General features: G+C 43.9%; 1 protein-coding gene across 4 annotated transcripts in view; it reads right to left on the reverse strand.

Annotated features, from left to right (window-relative positions):
• Positions 1-20,586, reverse strand: part of tenm2a (teneurin transmembrane protein 2a) — a 272,708-nt gene that overhangs the window by 76,528 nt on the left and 175,594 nt on the right. For 3 of the 4 annotated variants that reach the window (XM_055034285.1, XM_055034286.1, XM_055034287.1), the window contains one exon: positions 9,545-9,751. The exons of the other annotated variant lie outside the window; for it this stretch is intronic. In XM_055034285.1, the coding sequence (XP_054890260.1) occupies positions 9,545-9,751 (207 nt within the window). The remainder of the gene's footprint in view (positions 1-9,544; positions 9,752-20,586) is intronic. 4 annotated transcript variants of the gene reach the window in all.

The raw sequence follows: 20,586 nt of genomic DNA on the forward strand, positions 1-20,586 counted from the left end.
TCTCCCCACATTTCCAAACTGAAATAGAAAACAACTCAAAAGTCTCCTTCTGGATGTTCACCTCATGAAAATGTGCAGCAAATTCCCAAATATTTTTCTTCCTCTGCTCAGGCTCGACTTTCCTTCCACGCTCGAGGAAATGCGACCCGCTACAGTTTGCGCAAACTTGTTGACAGCAAACAGACAGACTTAGAAATGAGCCTGCGACACATACTGTGTCACAGCACCGCCTGAGCGAACGGGGGGAGGGAAAAATGAAAAAGAAAGAAAAAAGTGTCATAACAAAGTGTCCATGCTTTTACTTCACTGCTGTCTGAAAAGAAATGTTACATTATTGGAAAAAACACACAGAGTTATTGATGTTGCAGCTGGCGTTCAATCCTGGCTCTGCAACACAGTTTTCTTTGTCTTTCAGCAACTCTACATGTTGCACTTTCATCATCTTCTTGCACTTCTAAACGTGGAATACATCGTAATGATTGTTTGTTTGCACATTGCCTCTCTTGTACTGATCACAGAGCCGAGTAAGCGCGCATATGCAGACATACGTGTGCGCCGAAGACGACCGAAACTTCGTCAACCTGCGAGATCACACATGCCCTCCTCCATTTCTCATCTCCTCTGGAATTAGACAAGAAAAGCAACGCTGTGTGAGAGCAAGAGAGACGCGCGGATGTGTCGCATTCTCTCGGACGCCCTTCTGCTCGGATTTTGCGAAGCTTTCAAAGAGGGAGAGAGGATGTAGTCGTTGCAAACCCCCATGAGTGCGCAGGAAATCAACTCGAGATGTAAATGGGCCTGAGAAAAGTATCCACACCTCTTTTCTATTTTACACATAACATTTCGTTTAAATGGGTTTCATGTTTTTTTGGCTAGATTAACACAATGCAATGCCTCAAGCTCAGGTATAAAGCGAAGCACATTTATTTTTCACCAATACAGAGTTGAGTATATTTACTGGGAAACATTTAGGGGAATTTTTTTTGTTGTATTTTTACTACTTTTACTTGAATAATCATTTCTGGATACTCTACATGTTTTAACCAAAAAAATCACCTGGCACACCTGCAGATTTTGTCAAAGTTTTATTTTGAAATAAACTGATTTGGAATAGTTTTTTTTTTCTTTTGTCATTTTGCAATTATATTTTTTTGTATGAATTATTAAAATACCAAAATTTGGTTCATTTAAATGTTGAATTATTGATGTTTTCATCAGGTACCCTGTGAGGCTTTTCACCAAATATGTTTTACTCCTGCTTGAGTATTTTCTTGGGCAGCTACTTTTTGCTTTCACTCGAGTGAAAATATGTTGAAGTTGTTTCTATTTGCCAAAAATTGAGGGTGATAAAATAGCAATTTGCAACACTTTTATTGATATTTAGCAGACTTTGTATTAAAAGCGTCATTATTTACCACATGTCACTCATTGACAACAATCATAGACATTCATGAAGACTCATAACAGATGTTATATCATGTTTATGGCAGCCTCCTGTCAGTCTTACTTCAAATAAAGACTTACCTTTCACACTGTGTGCCCTGTTGGTCTCATTATACTTTGAGAAGTATAATGACTCACTGTCGTCATTACAATGTAGGTTCACTGTACAATAACAAGTCTACAAATCATTATTCCTGATTTGTCGACTTTCTTGCACATGCCTGTTCACCTCTTCCCATAAACTTTATGCTGGACCAAGATCGGTCACTCGAATGCATTCAGTTACGTTGTACCCAAAGGGTCATCATCCAATTTGAAGACCCACCTGCACCCAAGATGAAGTTTCCTTGCTGATGTCATCAGATTTGTTTCTCAATACCATCTATCTTGCATAACCCAACAGACAGTGGAGCAGCAAAACATGAGGCAGCCGAGTCCATGTTTCTCCGACGGTGGTCTCAGGTTTGCAGCTGTTATGGTCAAACACTTCAATTTTTAGTCTCATCAAACCAGAGAATATGTATTCAAAATTACTTTGTCAAACTGTAGCCCAGCGATGGGGTAACGGCTTCTTCCTTTCTGAGCGGCTTTTCGGTTCAAGTTGTTGCAGGACTAGTTTTACCTCAGCACACATCGACTAAGTCCAGCGTGGATCAAACCTGGATTACCTTGTCTTGTCCTGTCAGAGCATGAGAGTTTGCGACAACATATGGAGAATGTTTGCAAGCATTGCAGTTCTTCATGTCCTAATGAGCCTCCTCCTCATTTTTCTCCTTTACCAGTATTTAGAGTAGACAGGGAGGAGAGGCGGGGGCAGCAAGCTCCCGCCGGAACTGCAGCTGCACTGGAAACCAGTTTACAACATGACCTGATTCCTCCGCCGCACCACTGGGACTCAGGTGACACCGAACACGGCCAGTGAAGAACGGATGCGAGTGAAAGGAGAGACGAGGGGAAGACGAAAGAGAGAGAGAGACGGGGAACTGACCTCTGCTCGGCAAGAGAGTCCCAGAACATCTGTCTGAACATGCAAAGATCCCCGTGGGAGAAAGCGATCCACGCCCATGCGTGCACACGCGTCCCGTCGAGTGAACATACCTGCAGCCGAAAACACCTGCGAGAAGCTCCGTCTCCCGCATCATGGATGCGGAGAGGGAGCCAACTGACAGATGCTGTAAATTTTTACACCTTGTTTTGCCCTCCTTTCGGCTCCTCCTCCCCGTAAAAACTCGTCATTTCGTCACGGGGGGAAATCGTTTCCCTTCCTTTCATCTCGCTTTTATTTTGTGTCCTCCCGTCGAGATCTGAAGCCATTTTGGGACGAACCTAGTTTGTTTGAAGCCCTTTAAAAATAAATCTGACTTGACTTCAGCTCGGGCACGACGCCTCAATAAATGCAAAAGTGCAGCGGCTCCCGCTACATCCCATTTCCATAAATACATTTGTTTAGTAACAATGCGCGCAACAACAGCAACGGAAAAAAGAGAAAGCTGCCAGGAAAAAGCTCGCACACACCCGCACACCTGCAGGCGTGGAATCAGCAGACCGTCACACGCAAAGGCCCTCACCCACCCACTGATTCAAATTGCTGAAAAATGGAATGCCTTTTCCTTTGCGGTTTTCTTACTTTCATGTCGAACATTTTAAAAATGTTTCCGTATTAAATGTGAACAAGTAATTTACTGCAGTTTGCTCATGAACATCCTGGCACATTTTGACCACAAACCTGAATGGGTTTCCTTGAGATCTTACCTGACACAAATACGTCTCCAGGAGAGTTTAGGGGTTTTTTTGAAGTGAAAGAAAAACTACAACTTTTAAATATCTGAAAAATTTGCATTTGCAATCAGCTCATCTTAGTGGACACAATAAAAACACAATTTTATACAATCATAAATGTAATTCCTGTGGGGTTTTTTCCCCTTTTTACCATTTTTGCACATGTAGGAAAGTTTTTTTTTTTTAAATCTTGCCATGGATTCTTAATTGGATTTAGGTTTGACCCGTTCAAACACATGAACATCCTTACCTGATTGTCCTGTCTGAGCTGCGGATCTCTGCAGCTCCTCCAAAGCTACCACGGATCAGCTGATGAATACTCTCCTTCCTGGCCTATTAGCTTAGCTGCAAGAGTGGGTGCTTTAAGCAGCCGCTCAGTTTGATTCTGTCTTGGGCCAAAAGTGGGGAAACTGCACTGCTTTAGCATTTCTGAATGGAGAAACGTTTATCTATCACATTCTGTAATAGAAAAATGAAACTTGCTGACACACACACAAAAACCAGTTCAATTATGCATGCATCAAAATCCTGTAGAGGCTAAATAATGAATGAAGGAAGGAAGTCCTGCTGTTATTTACTTCATAACAACAGAACACAGCTCCACAGATAAAGGAATTTTATCCTCTTTTCTCTTCTAAAATTTGATATTTGATCGACGCCGTTTTTATTCTTACCGTCAAAGAACTTCAAAAATAGATAAAATATCTCATTCGGCGTTTACCGGAAGCTTAGATAGCCATATTTTTTTTTTTCTGAGTGCTCTAAAATGCGCATTAAATATTATTTCAGCAGAAAAAAGAAATGCATGTCAAAAAAAAACAACAAAAAACCCACCCTAAACGTATCTGTAACAAAAAATAAATAAGACCTTCGAGCTTGCCGGAGGAATCACAAACATACTGAAGTTGCAAAGGCAAATGGTTTCATCCAGCGCTCGCTGACAGGCCCCCAAATAAAACCGCAGCCCGTTCTGACCGCAGAGAGAACTGAACCAGGACTGACTGGTGCAGTTCAAGCCGGCTAACGTGAACACCCTGGAACCCGGTTTGATAAAAGACCAAGTGTGCAACAAGGAAATTGTGCAATTAGCGAGCAGCCAAGCAGATCACATTTTATTTCCTTCCTGGTTTATCTCTCTTTCTTCTCTTGTGCAAAGAAAACTCTGGTCGTGATAAAAGAAGAAGAAGAAGAAGAAGAAGAAGAAAACGGTCCTCTGTTTTTGTTGTCACCTTTTTGTCGGGAGGGGGGGGGCCCGGGGTGGGAAGGCGAAGAGCCGCCGCTGAAGCCTGACCCACTTTGTTCGGTCCAAGGTCTCCCCAGCGAATGGCGAGGAAGAAGAGGAGGAGAGTGGAGACTATATAGCAAGTGAGCCGGTGCGTTTGGCTCAGGCTAATCCCTGGAAGTCCATTATTCTCGCCAATTCGACGAAGCCTGGCGGAGGAGCATTAGCCTGTCCGCTAACCTGCCTCCCTGTGAAAACCCCCGCTTGCCCACAGACACACACTTCCAGTGTGAGGCGAAAGGGGGAATCGGGGGAGGCCTCGCCACACTATATTAATCTCACAGTGTGCGTCTGTGTCTGCATGCAAGTGTGTGGCCAGCTGGCAGCGGGAAGCAACCGAGGCAGTTTGTTTTGCAGCCCTGGATGAGCAAACTGTTTATTGACATTTTCTGTGGTTAACAGAGAGAAGTCACAGAGCACGGATGCGTGCACGCGCAAAAAACACCCATTCAGCAGATATAGAGCAACCGGCTCGTCCCTCCATCCCAACTTTCTGTAGTTGTCCAGGAGAAAGGCAAAAAAAAAAACTGCAGCCTTCATTGTTTCCGCCATGCACCTTCCCTCCCTGCTTTTCGCTATGCAGCCTGTGTTTAAAGGTGGTATATTCCCATGTGCCGCCGCTTCCTGTGTCCTCTGTCAGAGAATGTCACACGCTCCTCATTTGTCATTCTTCTCAGAGCTCAGAGGATGAGCAGGGAAGGAGAGCTTGAGGTGAAAACTCAGAAACTCGTACGCGCTGACAAAGGGGGTTTATTTGTCACATGGATTTTTCTTTTTTCCCTCTCTCTTTCTTTTGGCTTTGTCCTAAACAGACGAATGAGCTCATATTAACATACAGGCATGAAAGGAAAGATGGAGCCAAAGACATACATTTACACACACACACACACACACACTGGCATACATTCACAACTGCCTCTGCCTTGGCTAGTCATCTCTGTCTAATTAGGAGGCAATAAGCCGCTAGAGAAGAGTCATCAAATTTCAGCCAAAAACAAACACCCCATGAGCACAGAGAAAAAAAAAAGAATTAAAACTGCATGCATGCATTTAGCCCCGCCCCCCCACGCACACGCATGCATGCAGCATTTTCACACATCCCACCGTTATGCAAATGTCACCCTTACATAAGCGCCATCAAGAATAACACCATTAGGCAGAAGTAGCAGAGGAACGTGTCTTTGTTTTCCTTTGTTTCTGCAGATTTGTTTCAACAAAGCCATTAAACATTCATCGCTCCTGCAGCGACTTGAGGTGGCTTCCCTGGCAAGCCAGATAGCCAGCCACTTCAGAGGAGGCACGGAGTTAAAAATAGCCGCGTGTTCCCCATGCATAATGAATGGCCAGAGACTGCGCTAACGCTAGCTCTTTCCAGGAGCGATCTGCCACGCTCCGCTTGGCCGTCTCTGCCCCCGAAAGGCCCCCCCAACTCCACCCCACCACCAACGCAGGCGTTCCGAGGAGGGAGCCGTTCCCAGACAGGTGCTCAGAGCCAGACAGTATTCCCACGTAAACACCCACGGACCAGTTCCCCGCCAACGACGGCGATGTTCTGTTCCCGCTCGCTCTGACACGCTTCGCTGGAAACACAAGTCGTGTCTGTCCACCTGTTAGCTTAGGTAATGGCGGACCACTTTGGTGGAACACACACGTGCAAACAGCATGCGCCTTCCTGAGGATTATCTCGCTGCGGTCAGTTTCTGCCTGGCTTGCTAAGGCTCATTTCCTGCCCAGCATCCCCTCTCCCCGTGGGGCGACGGCAAACACAAACACACACACACACACACAAACACACACACACATTCGGGCAGGCGTGCGCCTTCGCAGCATGTGCAGACGCCGTTTTCTAGGTGTGTGTTTTTCCTCTTCGCACCACCCATCTCTCCACCAACCCCATCACCGCCTCTGCTTACATGCAAGGGTGTGCTTATGCAGTGCCAGACCGCCACTCTAAACTCATTTAGGTCGATTTTAATGGATGCCCAAAGCCAAGAACTTTCTCCACACCCATTAGATCTGCAGCAGTCCTGTCTGGGAAATACGGCAATTTGCAATTTCATCTTAATGTTGCTTTCCCTCCAACCAAATATCGCTCCTTCACTCTCTAAGCTCTCATCAGTTTACTCTCTTTTTTTCTCCCAATTTCTTCTCCACATCTTTGACTTCCTATGCATCTCCTTTTCAGTCACTTTCTCCGCCTGTGTTTTCTATTTTTTTTTTTCGCCGCCGTGCTTTGGATGCCTCTCGTCTCGCTCTCCTTCTGTTGCTTCTTTTTTTCTTCTTCTCTTCTCTCCTCCACGCGAGATGTCTCATTAAACAGCTTCAAAAGTCAAAGTTTGACTTTCTCCATCTCTGCTCCCATTTGCCTCTTTGTGGGCTCCTTTTCGTGCTTCTCTATAAGTTTTCTTCTTCTTCTTCTTCTTCTTCTTCTTCTTCTTCTTCTTTTCCTTTCGCTCCACGGCTGCGTGGTACATGCTGAAAGAAGCGCCCCAGAACACAAAGTGTGGGTGTAAGCGAGCAGGAGCAAGAGGAAGAGAGACTGAGGCCTGCGAGCCTCACTCTCCCACTTTGCCAGTGTCTGCCATTAGGGTGTCAGTGGCAGAGTGAATTTATTTGCTGTGCGGTTACTGGGCTAATGATTGATGTTGCCCCAGCAAACAGTAAACCAATTAGGAGGCTGATGTAACGTCATTTTAAAAGCCTCCTAATCACGTTGCTCTTGAACCTGGGACCCGGGCCTTCCCTAATGAAGATTTATACTGGATCAAAGGAGAGCCTAACGCCATTAACAATAGATTGTATTCCACCAAAAATCACATTAGGACTTCTCTGCCCTCCCCGCTCCCTCCCATCAGGCCTCTGCTAAATATATCTGCTGATTACAAGTGCAGATGCACAGAGGGACGGAGAAACGACGGCGAAGAGCGGGAAAGGGGAGGCGGACAGCCCGAAAGTTGGCCCGCAGTTTGTTGAGGATAAACGCTGGCGATGACGAACGAAGTCGTCGCTGCGGACGCTTTGCCGGTGCGTTTGAGCGTGCCAGGCAGGAAAACCGCGGCAAGGCGCTGATCCGCCTGGAACGACCAACAAGAGCTAGTCTGGTTACGAACTGAAAGCCTCTGAGCCGGGGAAAGTAACGAGATTGTCTCTGCAGCACTGATTCTCCTCCCGGCGCTCAGAATTCATCATCCCCTTACCTTTCGCTTTCTGATGGATTATTAATGTCATATGCAAAATAAGAACAAGCACACCAGCTCACTGTATAATGCTGCGGAGCGAAAGGGTTGCCTTAACTTGCATCATTATTTTTTTCAGGTGATGCTTTTTAAAAGGTGGCAGGGTGACATTTTAAAAGGCAATACCTTTAAAAGTCAACTAGTTTTTGTTTAGAGTTGTCATAAGAGACAGGCAAAAGGCCAGGGCAAATATTCAGAATATTTTTTTTCAAAATAATTTATTTGTTTATTTTTTCTAAATACCGTTTTCAGTCAAAGCACGTCGGGTGTGCTGTGGTGGCGCAGTGGTTAAACACAACCCACAAATGGAGGCCTTAGTTCTCGACGCAGCTGTCGCAGGTTCGATTCCCGGCATCTTGTTACCCACTTTCCTGTCAATTCACTATCAAATAAAAGGCTGCCACCGCCAATTAAACCTTAAAACATATTCTAATTAAACAAATAAAGAAGTCATATTTTGTATCATGTACATATCATTGCATCCAAAACTTGCCGTTAGTAAAAGAACGGCATCCAGTTAAATTCTTTTGGGATAAAATAAAAACAAACAAACAAACAAACAAACAAAAAAACTAATCTATTCTTAGCAATAAGATGAGGATTTGGGTCACCCAGTCTTTAAAAACCCTTCCTGCATTTAGCAAAGTATAATAAATTAATTAAACGCTGATATTAGTGCAGAAAAGTTTGCTTTTGAGTAAAAGTCTTTACGTTGGTATAGATAATTTACATTTATTATAAAATTTAAAAGTGCGGCTCTTACAGGACAACGACTTTGTAAGGAAGTTTTTAGAGTAAAGAAAATGAATTTAATTAAACATAAATCAAGTCTCCATCTCATTCATCCACTCGTGCCGCATTTCTTAGCTTTGCAAAAACAAGAAATACAAATTTACAGCGATATGCCGTTTCCCAACTTAAAACTTTAATAAGATTAGCTTCAAGGCCAAATTCAACTCAGAATAAAACAAAAATCCACATATAACATGAATAGTTTTTCATCATATGGGTTATTTTTATGCAGCCCACTATATTGGCAACATTAGTGCAAAACATTTGACATCCAAACCAATTTGGTTGTTGTGTTAAATCAACCCAGAGCTGGATTGTTGTGTAAATGTAAAGTAAGTGTATCTCATCCTGATGCTCTATCCACAGGCACTTTCTGGAAACTTTATGGCAGGAGTCCTAATGTGAAATGTGGGAATGACTGAACTTAGAACTGGTTTAGATGAACACAATAAACAGCACAGTTTCAAGTGACATCACAACTCCTCGGTTTCACACTCTGGTGTTGTGTTGCACTTCACACATTCACATTTAAATCAAACCCTAGTTTGGGTGGGTCAAGAACTTGCCCTGGTATTCAGCAGCTCTAATACGAATGTCATCTTCTCTTCCTCTTCATCGTCCTCAATAAAGAGCTCTTCTGCTTTTGCCTGGACCTACATTGTAAAACCGCCCAACTGTGACGTCATTGTCTTCTCCTGGTTGTGTTGCTAAAATGTTGTTCTAAAACCATCTCGACTGAAGTCTACCGACACTTGCATGAAACATACTTCAACACATTTATTTTCTAATTAATGCAAACAGCATTCTGTTTGATTTCGAGCATTTCAAACATATGCTCCCATTAGCAGAATGAAAATAGAAGCTATTAAAGCAAGGATTAGCATGTTTTTTGTTTTTTTTGTGAGAAATGGAGGTGCAACGTAAGGACAGAGGATTAGGATTGGCTATGAATGCAAACACAAAACATATGGACAGATAAAGAGAAATGTGGTGAATTGGAGCACTCGCTTACCCGTGGACGCGGACTGAGCCCGGAGCAGGTACGAGTCATCTCGGTGGGGCTCCAGGTGGGAGTGGGTGGAGTTTTTCTCCAGCAGGGGTACCTGGCATTCCCTGATGGGTGGAGACGGACCGGGGGAGGGGTGATGAGGGGCGGACGAGGAGGACGGGAGGGACGGTGGGAGCAGGGTGGAGGAGGAGGTTGGAGGGAGTGGGCGACCTGGAGGGTGGAGGGGACAGGAAGAGAGGAAGATGTTAGACAAACCAGATGACTGACTGAGTGATACGAGGGTCAGGGGTCAAAGCGGCAAAATGAGATGTGGACATTTTGAAGGGTAAGAAGCTAAATCCTTTAAAGGAGCAGTTAATCCAAAAGAAAAAAAAAAACAAATGATGAATATCAAATGAGAAGTGAGAGATATTTATGAGAGAATTCCTGTTTCAAACAATCAGAATATTTTGGCTCAAATCAGAGATTTCCAATGCCAACTCGCTCGATTCACAGGAGAAAAATCCAACTTAGAGTCAAGAATCACGATGCAGCTTTTATGACACCGAGTCTTTCAGTGAAACCTGTCAGCAAATTTTCTTTTTCCAGACCTTAATGACAGGAGGATGAAGCAGGATCTATGCAAATTCAAAAACTTGACAAGCCTGATCTGAAATAGTGCAGTTATAAAAGGCATTCGCAGTCGTCTCTTTTCTGATGCAATGAAAAGTCAATGTCATTGGTATCTTCTTCATTTAGGATTGCGTCTTTTTTCTTCTCACCAGGAGTGTCTTACTAGTTGGAGGTCTCCCTGAGCAGGCGCTCCATCTGGCACACAAAACTTTTTGACCCAACATCCAGCGCGACATGCGATTTACCGCGGTAAGCTAAAGCCCCAATGTTGTGTTTTCTGTTTCTCTCGGAGTTTGATTTCCTGCTTGCAGAAACATTCTTGGTTTGTGAACAGATTTCTTCCACAAACGACCTATTTCGGCTGAGCAAAAGTCAATGAACACACCACCAGTAAGGCACAATGACCAAATTTGAAAACAGAAAAAAAAAAAAACTCCACTAAGCATGATTTCATTTACATTTTCCCTTGTTAGCACAAACATGAGCTGTCTCCCCTGTCAAATTTCACAGTCTCATTTCGTCACAAATGGTGAGAAAGAATTGCCTTCATCTACTGTTCGGTCGTCCTCTATATGTGGCTAAGACAAAGGAAAGAACGGTGGAGTCTTTAAATAGTTGGAGCCATGGGATGCGTGGACACAATCAGGTTGTCCCATCCACCAGAGAGACGGATGGAGACAATTCGCAGTACTCTCCAAAGGTTTGGAATCAAGGACAAAGACAAATCTAATAAATTCTATTTAGAGACAGCTCAAAATATAGAATAATTATGGCCGCCATATTTGCAGCTCAATCAATCAACAACATGGTAAGAATGAGGCCAGTGAGTCCAGCGAATCCACTGAAGGACTCGGGTTATTAGAGCCACTAATTAGGTAGTCTACCAAAGACTAACTTCTGCCTTCTGATGATTTTGCAGTTGAAATTATAGCTTGAGGGGCTGCCGATGCTTTCAAATCACCTTGTTTTTCCTTTAAAGTTCCAATAAATTTCACACAATTGTTTATTCTTTCATTTGCAAGTGGATAACCTCACACGGCAACCCTCCTCTTTTCTTTTTTCCCCAGACAAAATGAGCGATACGAAAAGGTTGCAAAACTTGAGTGGATCTTCTATTTCTGAAGCGCCTCTTTTTGCGCTATTGATACTTTCCCCGGATGCGGAACTGGAGCGATTTCAATTTGACGGCCTTCGCCGCGCCATTGCTGAATATTGACAGAAATGACAGACGTCAAAAAATCTGCAAAGGGCCGTGATAGATGGCGGACCCCTCCAGATGACTGTGCGATATTGCTCGCATCAGGGAAAAACTGCCTGGCCGAGGAAGGGAGAAAGGGAGGGAGGGACAATCAATGCAGACATCATTTGAGAACCAAAACATTAGGACGTATTTGTTGGCTGCCTTCCCCGATTGTCCCACGTCAAAATGAAACACATAAATCTCTGACATTTGAGTCTCTGTGTCTATCTTCGTTCTGCGAAGAACTTTTGGACAGGAACAGAGGCGGACCGGTACAATTCTGTCCTGCTGTCCATGACGCTCCACCTCGGAGCTTTTGCATCGCGGAAACCAGAGCCAGGATCGATCCCCAGCCCCACACTAACTACACCCCAGAGAGACGCCCGCCTTGTCTTCTGTTTAGGTATGGACGCGTGTGTCTTGGTGTTTGCGCGCGTGCTTTGTGTGTGTGTGTGTGTGTGTGTGTGTGTGTTCGGTCAATCTCATCAGAGCAAACAGAGAAAAATGGATAAACAGTGCCAAAGCAAACACTGCAAGCTGACAGGAGCGAAAAGGAGACGGAAAAGGGAGGTATGGTGGGAGACGGATGAGGAGGTGTGAAGACGTTAAGGTCACAGGAGTATCTAAGGGAATAGAGAAACACAGAGATATAGAAATACTGAAGAGGAAGGAAAAAAAAACAGTGTGAAGGCAAAAAAGAAAAAACAGATGCCAGGCTGGAAGATACTCTCTATTGTCAAATGTATAGTCAGATCTTTACACATGAATTCAAATGGCATTCAATTCCTTAACATATATGCTTTAATGAGTTTTTAAGTTGGGCCAAATCATAATCAAGAATTCTCTTAAGGGGCCGATAGTACCAAATGCATCGATATGCGTTCAATAACCTGTTAAAATATCCATGAATTCTTAGAATCAAATAACATTACTGAATATCTTCACAGTCCCTCCAGGATTTCATATTTGTGGTACTAATTTGGAAATACTTTCGCTTATTCATGACGGTATGTGAGACTTCCTATTACTCGTTGTATAGATCATGGTCTATAATCTGACATCAAGCAAAGCTGAGGCATCAGTTTAGTAAGTAAGTTTTTGACAATTTTTGAGAAAAATCTGCAACAAACCCCCGATTATTAGCAAAAAAAAGTGTGAGGATTTGTTGATTTTGTCTGAATTTACAATCCACCAAAACTTAGCACAATGCAGTCGGGTACGGTCCCACACCTAAACTCGATTTGTAACTCCAGAGAACTCGTCTCGGTTGCTTCAGCGTACAATAGTTGCATGCATATCACCAGTGGAACACTTTGCACTGCGTTTCCTGTGATGTAGAGTGAGGCTGGTGTTCCTCATCTCATCTCAGAGATTCAAGACGTTTAAAAGATCTGTAGCTATTCCCTCTGGAGAAAGTTGTTGATTTGTGGGAGCTGCACACCTTAGAATGAACTCCACTTTGTCGCAGAGTTGCTTCTGTTATCACTTTCCTCAACTTTGTTTAATATCTAGACTCCCCTCCTCCCCCATACCGTCCTAATGAGCCTATCGAATTGAGCTCCTGACAGCGACCACAGTCTTAATCCGTTTTCATAAACATTCTCTGAAATCTTGGGTCCTAGATCTCACGCGGATGCATTTATGGAAGTCAGTGGAACCCTTTAATTTGGCGACTTGGACAGGTGTCCCAGAACTTCTGGCAATTGGAAGGAAAAGCATTAGAGGAAGCAATAAGAGGGAGCTGACCAAGGAGAAAGCAGGAGGGCGGGGGAGAGAAAATATTGAATGAGCCATGGACAAGCATGGGGAAAAAGTTGATCGCTCAGTCCTCAAATGATGTTGGGAAAGGATTTTAGCTATTTGCATATTTCACGCGGCCCGTAATGGGGCTATTGGTGACAGCAGGCGATGAGAAATGCTTCTGCTTAAGACTGTTTTACTGCTGTTGCTCGGCTTTATCACAACTTTGTGAGTCTGGACCCCGTGTGCGGCGAGGCTATGTGTATGCGACTGTAGTTATTAATATTTTAAATCACTTTAATTACAAAAAAGGAAAAATTGCACTAGTTGGCCAAAAGCAATTAAGGGAACTTTAATCTCCTTAGCAATTATGCTGTGGGGCATCCTTAACGCAGTCATTTCTGCCCGCTACATTTCTAGAAAGGTCAGTGAAAATTGCTTTGTGTTATTAGAACAAAGACTTGGCAATGAGCTCACTGGGTTCTCTTGACAATTTGTTCACCGCCATCCTTCAACCGCCTCCCCGGCCATCTGTATACAAGCTCTCGGGCCTCCACTCCGTTGCCCGTTGTCTCTCGCTCTCAGAACCCGCCGTTCTCTCGCAAGTGTTGATTGGTGCGAAAGAAAAAGAAAAAGAAAAAAGAAGTGTGTCGTGGGCTGGGGAAATCAGAGCTAAAAGCACGAGAATCCCCTTGTTGATTTGACGGTGGAACATAATCGTCCTCAGTTTGGGGAGCAAGTCCAAGCTTCTGTCAGGGAAGAGTCGGTTTTGCCTGTTGCTTCGATCGAGTGCTTCCCTGATCGTCGCCCCCCTTCTCGTTTTGTTGTCTTCCCGTTTTCCCAAACCTGTCCCTCCCTCCTGGCTCGGTCTGTCCATCCGTCCGGCCCATCTGGCTGAGGTGAAGAGCGCTACGGCGAAGAGAGGAGAGTGGAGTAGAGCGAGGGATGGAGCGACAGCTGGAGCCCAGTCAGACAAGGAGAAACAAATTACCCCTCTAACGAGAGTCATTCATCATCTCTTCATCTCTCCCCCACCCCATTCCATGCTCTGTCCCTCTCTTCTTCTTCTTCTTCTTCCACACCTCTCTTTAAAATGCACCTGGACGACAGAAACCACATCCGCCACGGGGCTTTTCTCGCCACTGCTCTTGTGTTGTGTTGTGCATCTAGTACGCCTCCCAAAGATAATATGGTCGAAATCAGGAGGCTTGCAGGTGGAGGTGGGACGCGGGGGAGGGGCTCAACACGATAAGGCTGATGTGAAATGATTGAATGAGCAGAGCATCGAGAGGGAGAAGACACATACTTACACTGGCACATGGAGAGGCTCATTACCATGGCTGCTGTCATCACAGATGTTGGACTGAGGGGGAGCTGTCAGTCAGTGTGTGTGAGTCTAACTATGTATGTAGGCGTGTGTGTGTGTGTGTGTGTGTGTGTGTTAGTCTGCGTGGTATTCTGAGGGCTATTTAGACAGCTGCTGACACAATGGGCCCTTTTCTCTATTTATCTATACAGTCCAGTCACTCTCCGCCTTTCTCTTTTTCCCGCAAGCCTTTTCCCTCTCTCTCTATCTCTCTCTTTTCCATTTTTAAAGAAAATTTATTTAGATGTAGCCGTGAATTTTGCACACCTGTTGTCACAGTGTCTGCACGTTGCTCACTTTCGTTAGTCCCTCTCTTGTTTGCCTTTTCCTCCGCAGTCGGCTCGGTGGCGGTAAATCAGAGGCGCGATTAGCAACGAAGGGAAAGGACGGCCGGGTGTGTGACTCAGCAGACGCATTTTTAATGAATAAAGTTGAACTGGGAGCCCAAAGACTCGATTGTATCGCCGGTTCTTCTTTCTTTGATGTGTGACAGAGCGTCTGGGATGCTCTTCTCGCCTGGAGCTCTCCTCTTGCTTGTGCTCAGTTCCTCTCTTTCATCTCGCCGGCATCATTTCATTGCTGCGCAACCGGAGGGGCCCCAACTTCCCATACAGGCAGATCCTCCATGCACACTGGCTGCCTTGAGCTGATGCTCAAGATGCCGTCCTTTGAATAGGTTAAAAAAAAAAAAAAAGGAGGTGTTATCCACACTTGCAGGGCTCTCTGTTCTGCATTACATCATTTGCCTCTCTGACTCTGAGCGTTCGAAGAGCAGCTTTCTGTTCGAGTCTCCCAGCGATTTTCACTTGGAAACAACTAAGGTTTGTAAATCTGATCAGCGCACACAAGTACTGCTTAGAAATTAAAGTGCAGAGATAACTCGGTCCGTTTTGAAATTAGGTGCAACCAGCAATTTCAGCTGTCAGCGGTTCACTTTGGCAATCGTGATTTCTTTCTTTTTTCTTTAGGCTGCAGTTAACTGGTGTAACAGGGACTTGAGACTAAATTAAAAACCAGAGCTATCAAGACTTGCCTCTTTTTTTCAAGAAGGAAGATGAGAAGCTCGACTGTGGCTCACGTCTCTTGGTAAATAAACAACATCCTTTAGGGTGCGTTTTGTTCTTAAAGCAGCCTTTCGTCATTTTGCTCTTAAGAGGATTGCAAAACTTTAGCTATAACTAGGATCAGGCGTCAGAGGAACGTCACTGAACAAAAAATAAAAAACCAAGAGCATCACTGCGCTGCAAAGCTATAATTATCTTATCTTGATAACGTTGCCCTCATAATTGTTGAGCCAGACTTGTAATTTAAATTAAAAGGGGATTAATTACACCGCCCTCGGGAAGGGGTACAATTGAGATCCATGCCAAGGTCATCTTTTGAAGCAATAAAAGGCTCGTCGCCTCTGCCTGCTACGTCTGACACTCTTGTCACCTCAGCCATGAATTCTTCAAGATTTTCCCTTCAAGCAGTTCTTCATTTTTAGATACATGTATTTTTCACTTTCACCTGCAAGTTTCCTGTGGCTTAACAAGGCCCGTCCGTCGCCAAAGCCGTAACAGCCATAAGGCGGTGAGCGTGTCTTTCGGATGCGTGTCTGATCCGGTCAGTCTGAACGCTATTTTTCGGATCTCTGAGAGCTGATGAACAGAAAATTTAAATGTTGCGTTAACAACAGCTAAAGCGTGAAACCGGACATGTTCCCTGCTAGGCAACGACCACAGTGAGCACAGGAATTCACTTGGAAAGCGAAAGCATGACTTAAACGCCTTAAAATTGCAGCAGAGGTTGCTACAAATCCTCGTAGCAATCTACAAGAATTTGTAGGTGAGCACAAAAACAGAGAATAGGCATTAGCAGTGACGTGAAATGACTCAGACAAGTACCTGGGGAAAGAAGCAACTCTTTAATTACCATATTATTCAAAAGCTTCTGGCCTTTTAAAGGCCTGTTGCTGTGAATTAGTCTCCTACTGTTCATGTAGATCAGGGTAAGATGAGTCATAACGGGAGACTGTCGAGTTCTGCTCAGTGAAGTCGTGATGAGGCTGACCCATCGTCACTCAAACTCTTAAACATACGTATCTTAGTTTGTTCAATGGCAGCGTTATTATAAGAAAAAGTTTGAAATTTGACATGAACTGCTGCTCCCCTTTTCATTCCTGGGTCTCTTATTTCCCAACTTTGAATTGCCCTCATTAGCAGTCCTTCTACAGAGCCTGCAAAATCATTTTACACACGCAAAAGAAACGTATCCACACTGACAACGATGAGATTTGTGTGCACATTTATCAAGGTGAATAATAATAATAATAATAATGTGCTGCAGTAAAATGGGAGTTTTTTTTTTCTTTTTTTCTTTTTTGTGCTATTCCAGGATGTGCTTCATGTTTGTCTCCTGGTTGCTCACTCAAGAGTCTGTCTTCTGTTTTTTTTTTTTTTAGCTCGATAAGAGGACAAACCTGACCTGACACAAAGCAGTACACTCAACCTTTACACCCCAGCGGACAAATGCATTCTACCATCTATGTGCGTGTGCTAATTGAAACATGCCTCCTTGTTATATGCAAAGGTGTGTGTGTGGGTTTCTTTCTTTCTTTCATTTTTTTGCAGCTGGTTACAGCATTGGGACGCCACAGCACACTCGTGCTGTCCACTGTCGGAGATGCCCACCGTGTGACTCGGGGCAACCGCGGTGGCTGCATTACCATATAAATTACATCCATGTTGCTGCTGCCGCTGAGGATTGATGGTATTGTTATGGATTCTACGCGTTGGACCCTCATTGAAAACAATCAAACGAAAATAGCCTCCTCTCCCGTAAATACAAAACACGCGCACGGGCCCTTTTGAGCAAACACACTCGCCTAATGGCGCACGGACGCATGGATCGCGCGGCGCGAACACATAAAACCGGAAAGACCTTCAACCCAAGGTGCGGATGGAGAGGCACCTATCCTCTCAAGCTTCCATTACCTCTGAACAGCTGTCTAATGGCTGACAGGCACCGGGACAGAAGGAGGGGGAAACGTTGGTGTATAAAGGTCTCTGTGTTTGTTTGTACCCTGCCACAGTTCGAACACAGAAACAAAGTCTCTTAGTGGGCCAAAGATTCATTACAGATGCATATAACATCACACAAAACGAACACCGCGCTTCCTTTCCAAGAGAATTAGCAAAATAAATGAAATTGGTCGGGTTTCTGGGCACCAATCCAACATAGAAGCACATTTCCCACATTTTCAACAGGGCTTTTGGAAGGCCATTTCAGCAGATTAATGCGATTTATACTGCTTTTATCCAATCAGAAAAACTGATCTAATGCAAGCCTGGGGCCATCATTAGATCATCCGCATGCACATTCAATTGTACTTTAAGCGTATAGCTGTTGATTTCAGATAAAGTAAAAAATGTATTCTTCCTTTGTCATTTTTTTCTGTTTGGCAATTGAAACCTTCATCTTGGCTCCTCCACACATTCGATTCAGTTAATTCACAGGGCAGCAAATCACAATAAAGGCTACGTCACTTTACAAAAACTGATCCAATTTGCATACAGATACGCACATTCTCCTTGTGCAGAAAGATCAAGGGTTTTCTTGTCTGACTTTTTCAGGATATGACTTCGACTGAAGGGAGCTGCTACACTGAGTGGGTTTCTCGGTGGCTTCATAAGTTCGTAACTAATTCCTGTTTTGTGGGGCGCAGTTTGGGTCAGATGGTTAAAACCTTAACTGAGCTGGTGCCAGTGATCCTCAAATACATCTGAAAAGTGCTCCAAGAACAAGCGAGGCAGGCTTGTGGTCAGGCCAGTTCACTGAAATGAATTTTACAGATACTGCCAAGATGGCTGATTGGATGTCCAGACACAAGCTGGGTGTGACGTTTACTGCAAGCACGTGGATGACAGCGCTTTAGTTGTCAGCCACACTTTAGCTGTATGCAGGTTAAATGCCTCTCAGGCACATTTAACCGAATATTTGAGTTTGTATATTTTATTTTGACCATCTGAGTCAGAGCAATTTGAAAATATTTATTCAGATTTAACGCCTAGTTAAACGTTTTGTATGATAATCATGTCCTTGAGAGCATTTTTGCCAAAAGTGTCCTTTAAAAAAAAAGAACAATTTATAAGCATTTTTTATTTAAAAATAAAATCACTATAACTGCTGTCTGTGTTGAAATGTTACGAAAACGAAAACAGAGAGCTCTTTCTTTCATGGAAATGACATTTATAACCAGAGTCCTTTCATATTTTGTCACTTGCAGTAAAGGTGAAAGTTGACACAAGAAAAAAAACAACACACACACGTAAAAAAAAATCAGTAATGAGTGATGACACGAACACAACGAAACAGAAACCTTTCTGCAACTTTTGACATGGCTTGTTAAGTAATTAAGATTTTAAAATACCACAGTGAAAATTAGCATTTGTAATTTTGACTTGCAAATCTGAGTGAGTATTAAATATTTGGAGTTTTTCCAGATAGCCTCCTCTCCCGTAATATGCAAATTGTTAAGAGATGCGATGAAGAAAACGGCTGATAAGAATAATAATGAAAAAAGGCAATGAGCGTTTTCTTGGAGAGACTTAAAACCGTTTGCTATTAAAAAAAAAATAAACAAAATGAAAGTGTTGAATTATCTTGATATAAAAAAGTCTGCTTTAATCCTGGTATGATTAAAGTTAAATCAGAGATTAAGATGAAGCTGGAAGACACTTCTAATGAAGTTGGAGGCCAGAATTACTCAAGAACAAAAAGCTCATGGCGCTGCTCCAGACAATTCCAGGGATAAACTCTTAAGAGTCACTGAAGCGCAAATCAGATGTTTGCTACAATTACAGACACCCTAAATTTACTGCCTGATTATACTCTACAACAGCAATTCACCCGGCGGGTAGAAAATACAGATACAAGGACCGCAATTCAGAGGAAAGCAGGAAGACAAAGACCAAAACAAAACAATCATCCAACATGAGAAAACACAATCAAGAATCAAATGCATATGGAATTGCTCATAAAACGGATTATAAACTCCAGGGCTTCCGGAAACCACATGCCTAAAGTGTAACAGCAGGCTTTATAGGTACCCACGCCTTCTTGTTCACACAAGCATAGGTATCCACATAAATACCGATTGAACATGGCGGGACGCCTCTGAACCATTGGCCAATTGCTGCAGTTGCTACGGCAATATGGTTCGGCACAAAACGTGAGCGAAAACTGGAGAAAAACTGAAGAAAGGAGAAGAAAATAGAAACGAAGGGCAAGAACAGGAGGACGAATGCAAGCAATTTAAAGAACATCTATCTGATGTGTGGATCTTCTGGTTTGCGGTGTTGTGTTGTTCAATGCCCTGCGACTGTTTGATATGCATCGACTCGAGGTCACCGATTATTAATTGTCTGAAGTGGCGTGATGTAAATCAAATGTGCATCGCGTGCGGGTGAGTCAGCACTATCTCCTCTTGACGGCGGAGCAGCAGCCCCCGCTATCCTCCGCGATGGGATCAGCCAAAAGGGAGATGATGCATTTCGAGCCAATGGATAATGACTGCTCTGTGGCCTGTTGCTGCGAGAGAAATCCTCTCCTCCCTTTGATGTTCTGCAGTCTCTATTTATAGTAAGAGCATGAAATAGGGATTGAGAGCTGGAGAACGGCGCAGTGAGCCACATTATATTCTCCGTAACTAGCTTTCTGTCGAGCGCCGTGCGACTCCAAACAAGAACAAGATCGAGACGGCTCGCTCCAGGCAAAAACTCCGCTTTCTGTGTCTTTCTTTGCACCTCGACTCATCCTTCTGCATGTTAGTGCTGTATGGGCCATCATAGGCTCATTGCGATGGTGGAGTTTGGAGTGTGGATGTCTCCGAGAAGCAAGGAAGGAGAGAGACAAGAGACGAGGCACTGTTGACGTCGTGCACTGCATCTTCACGGTACTGTGCCGCGGTGCAGCCTGAGCTGACCAAGCTAAGGCTGAAACTTTCATGCTCAAACATGCCCAAAGCAGGTTGTCTCACCGCAGTAGAGGGAGCCATACAATTTGAGGCATTAATAAGTAAATATGCGCTGAAATGGTGTTGATAAA

Source organism: Poeciliopsis prolifica, unplaced genomic scaffold (genome assembly GCF_027474105.1).
Source record: "Poeciliopsis prolifica strain line A6 unplaced genomic scaffold, Auburn_PproV2 SCAFFOLD009, whole genome shotgun sequence".
In the NCBI taxonomy this organism is placed as follows: domain Eukaryota; kingdom Metazoa; phylum Chordata; class Actinopteri; order Cyprinodontiformes; family Poeciliidae; genus Poeciliopsis; species Poeciliopsis prolifica.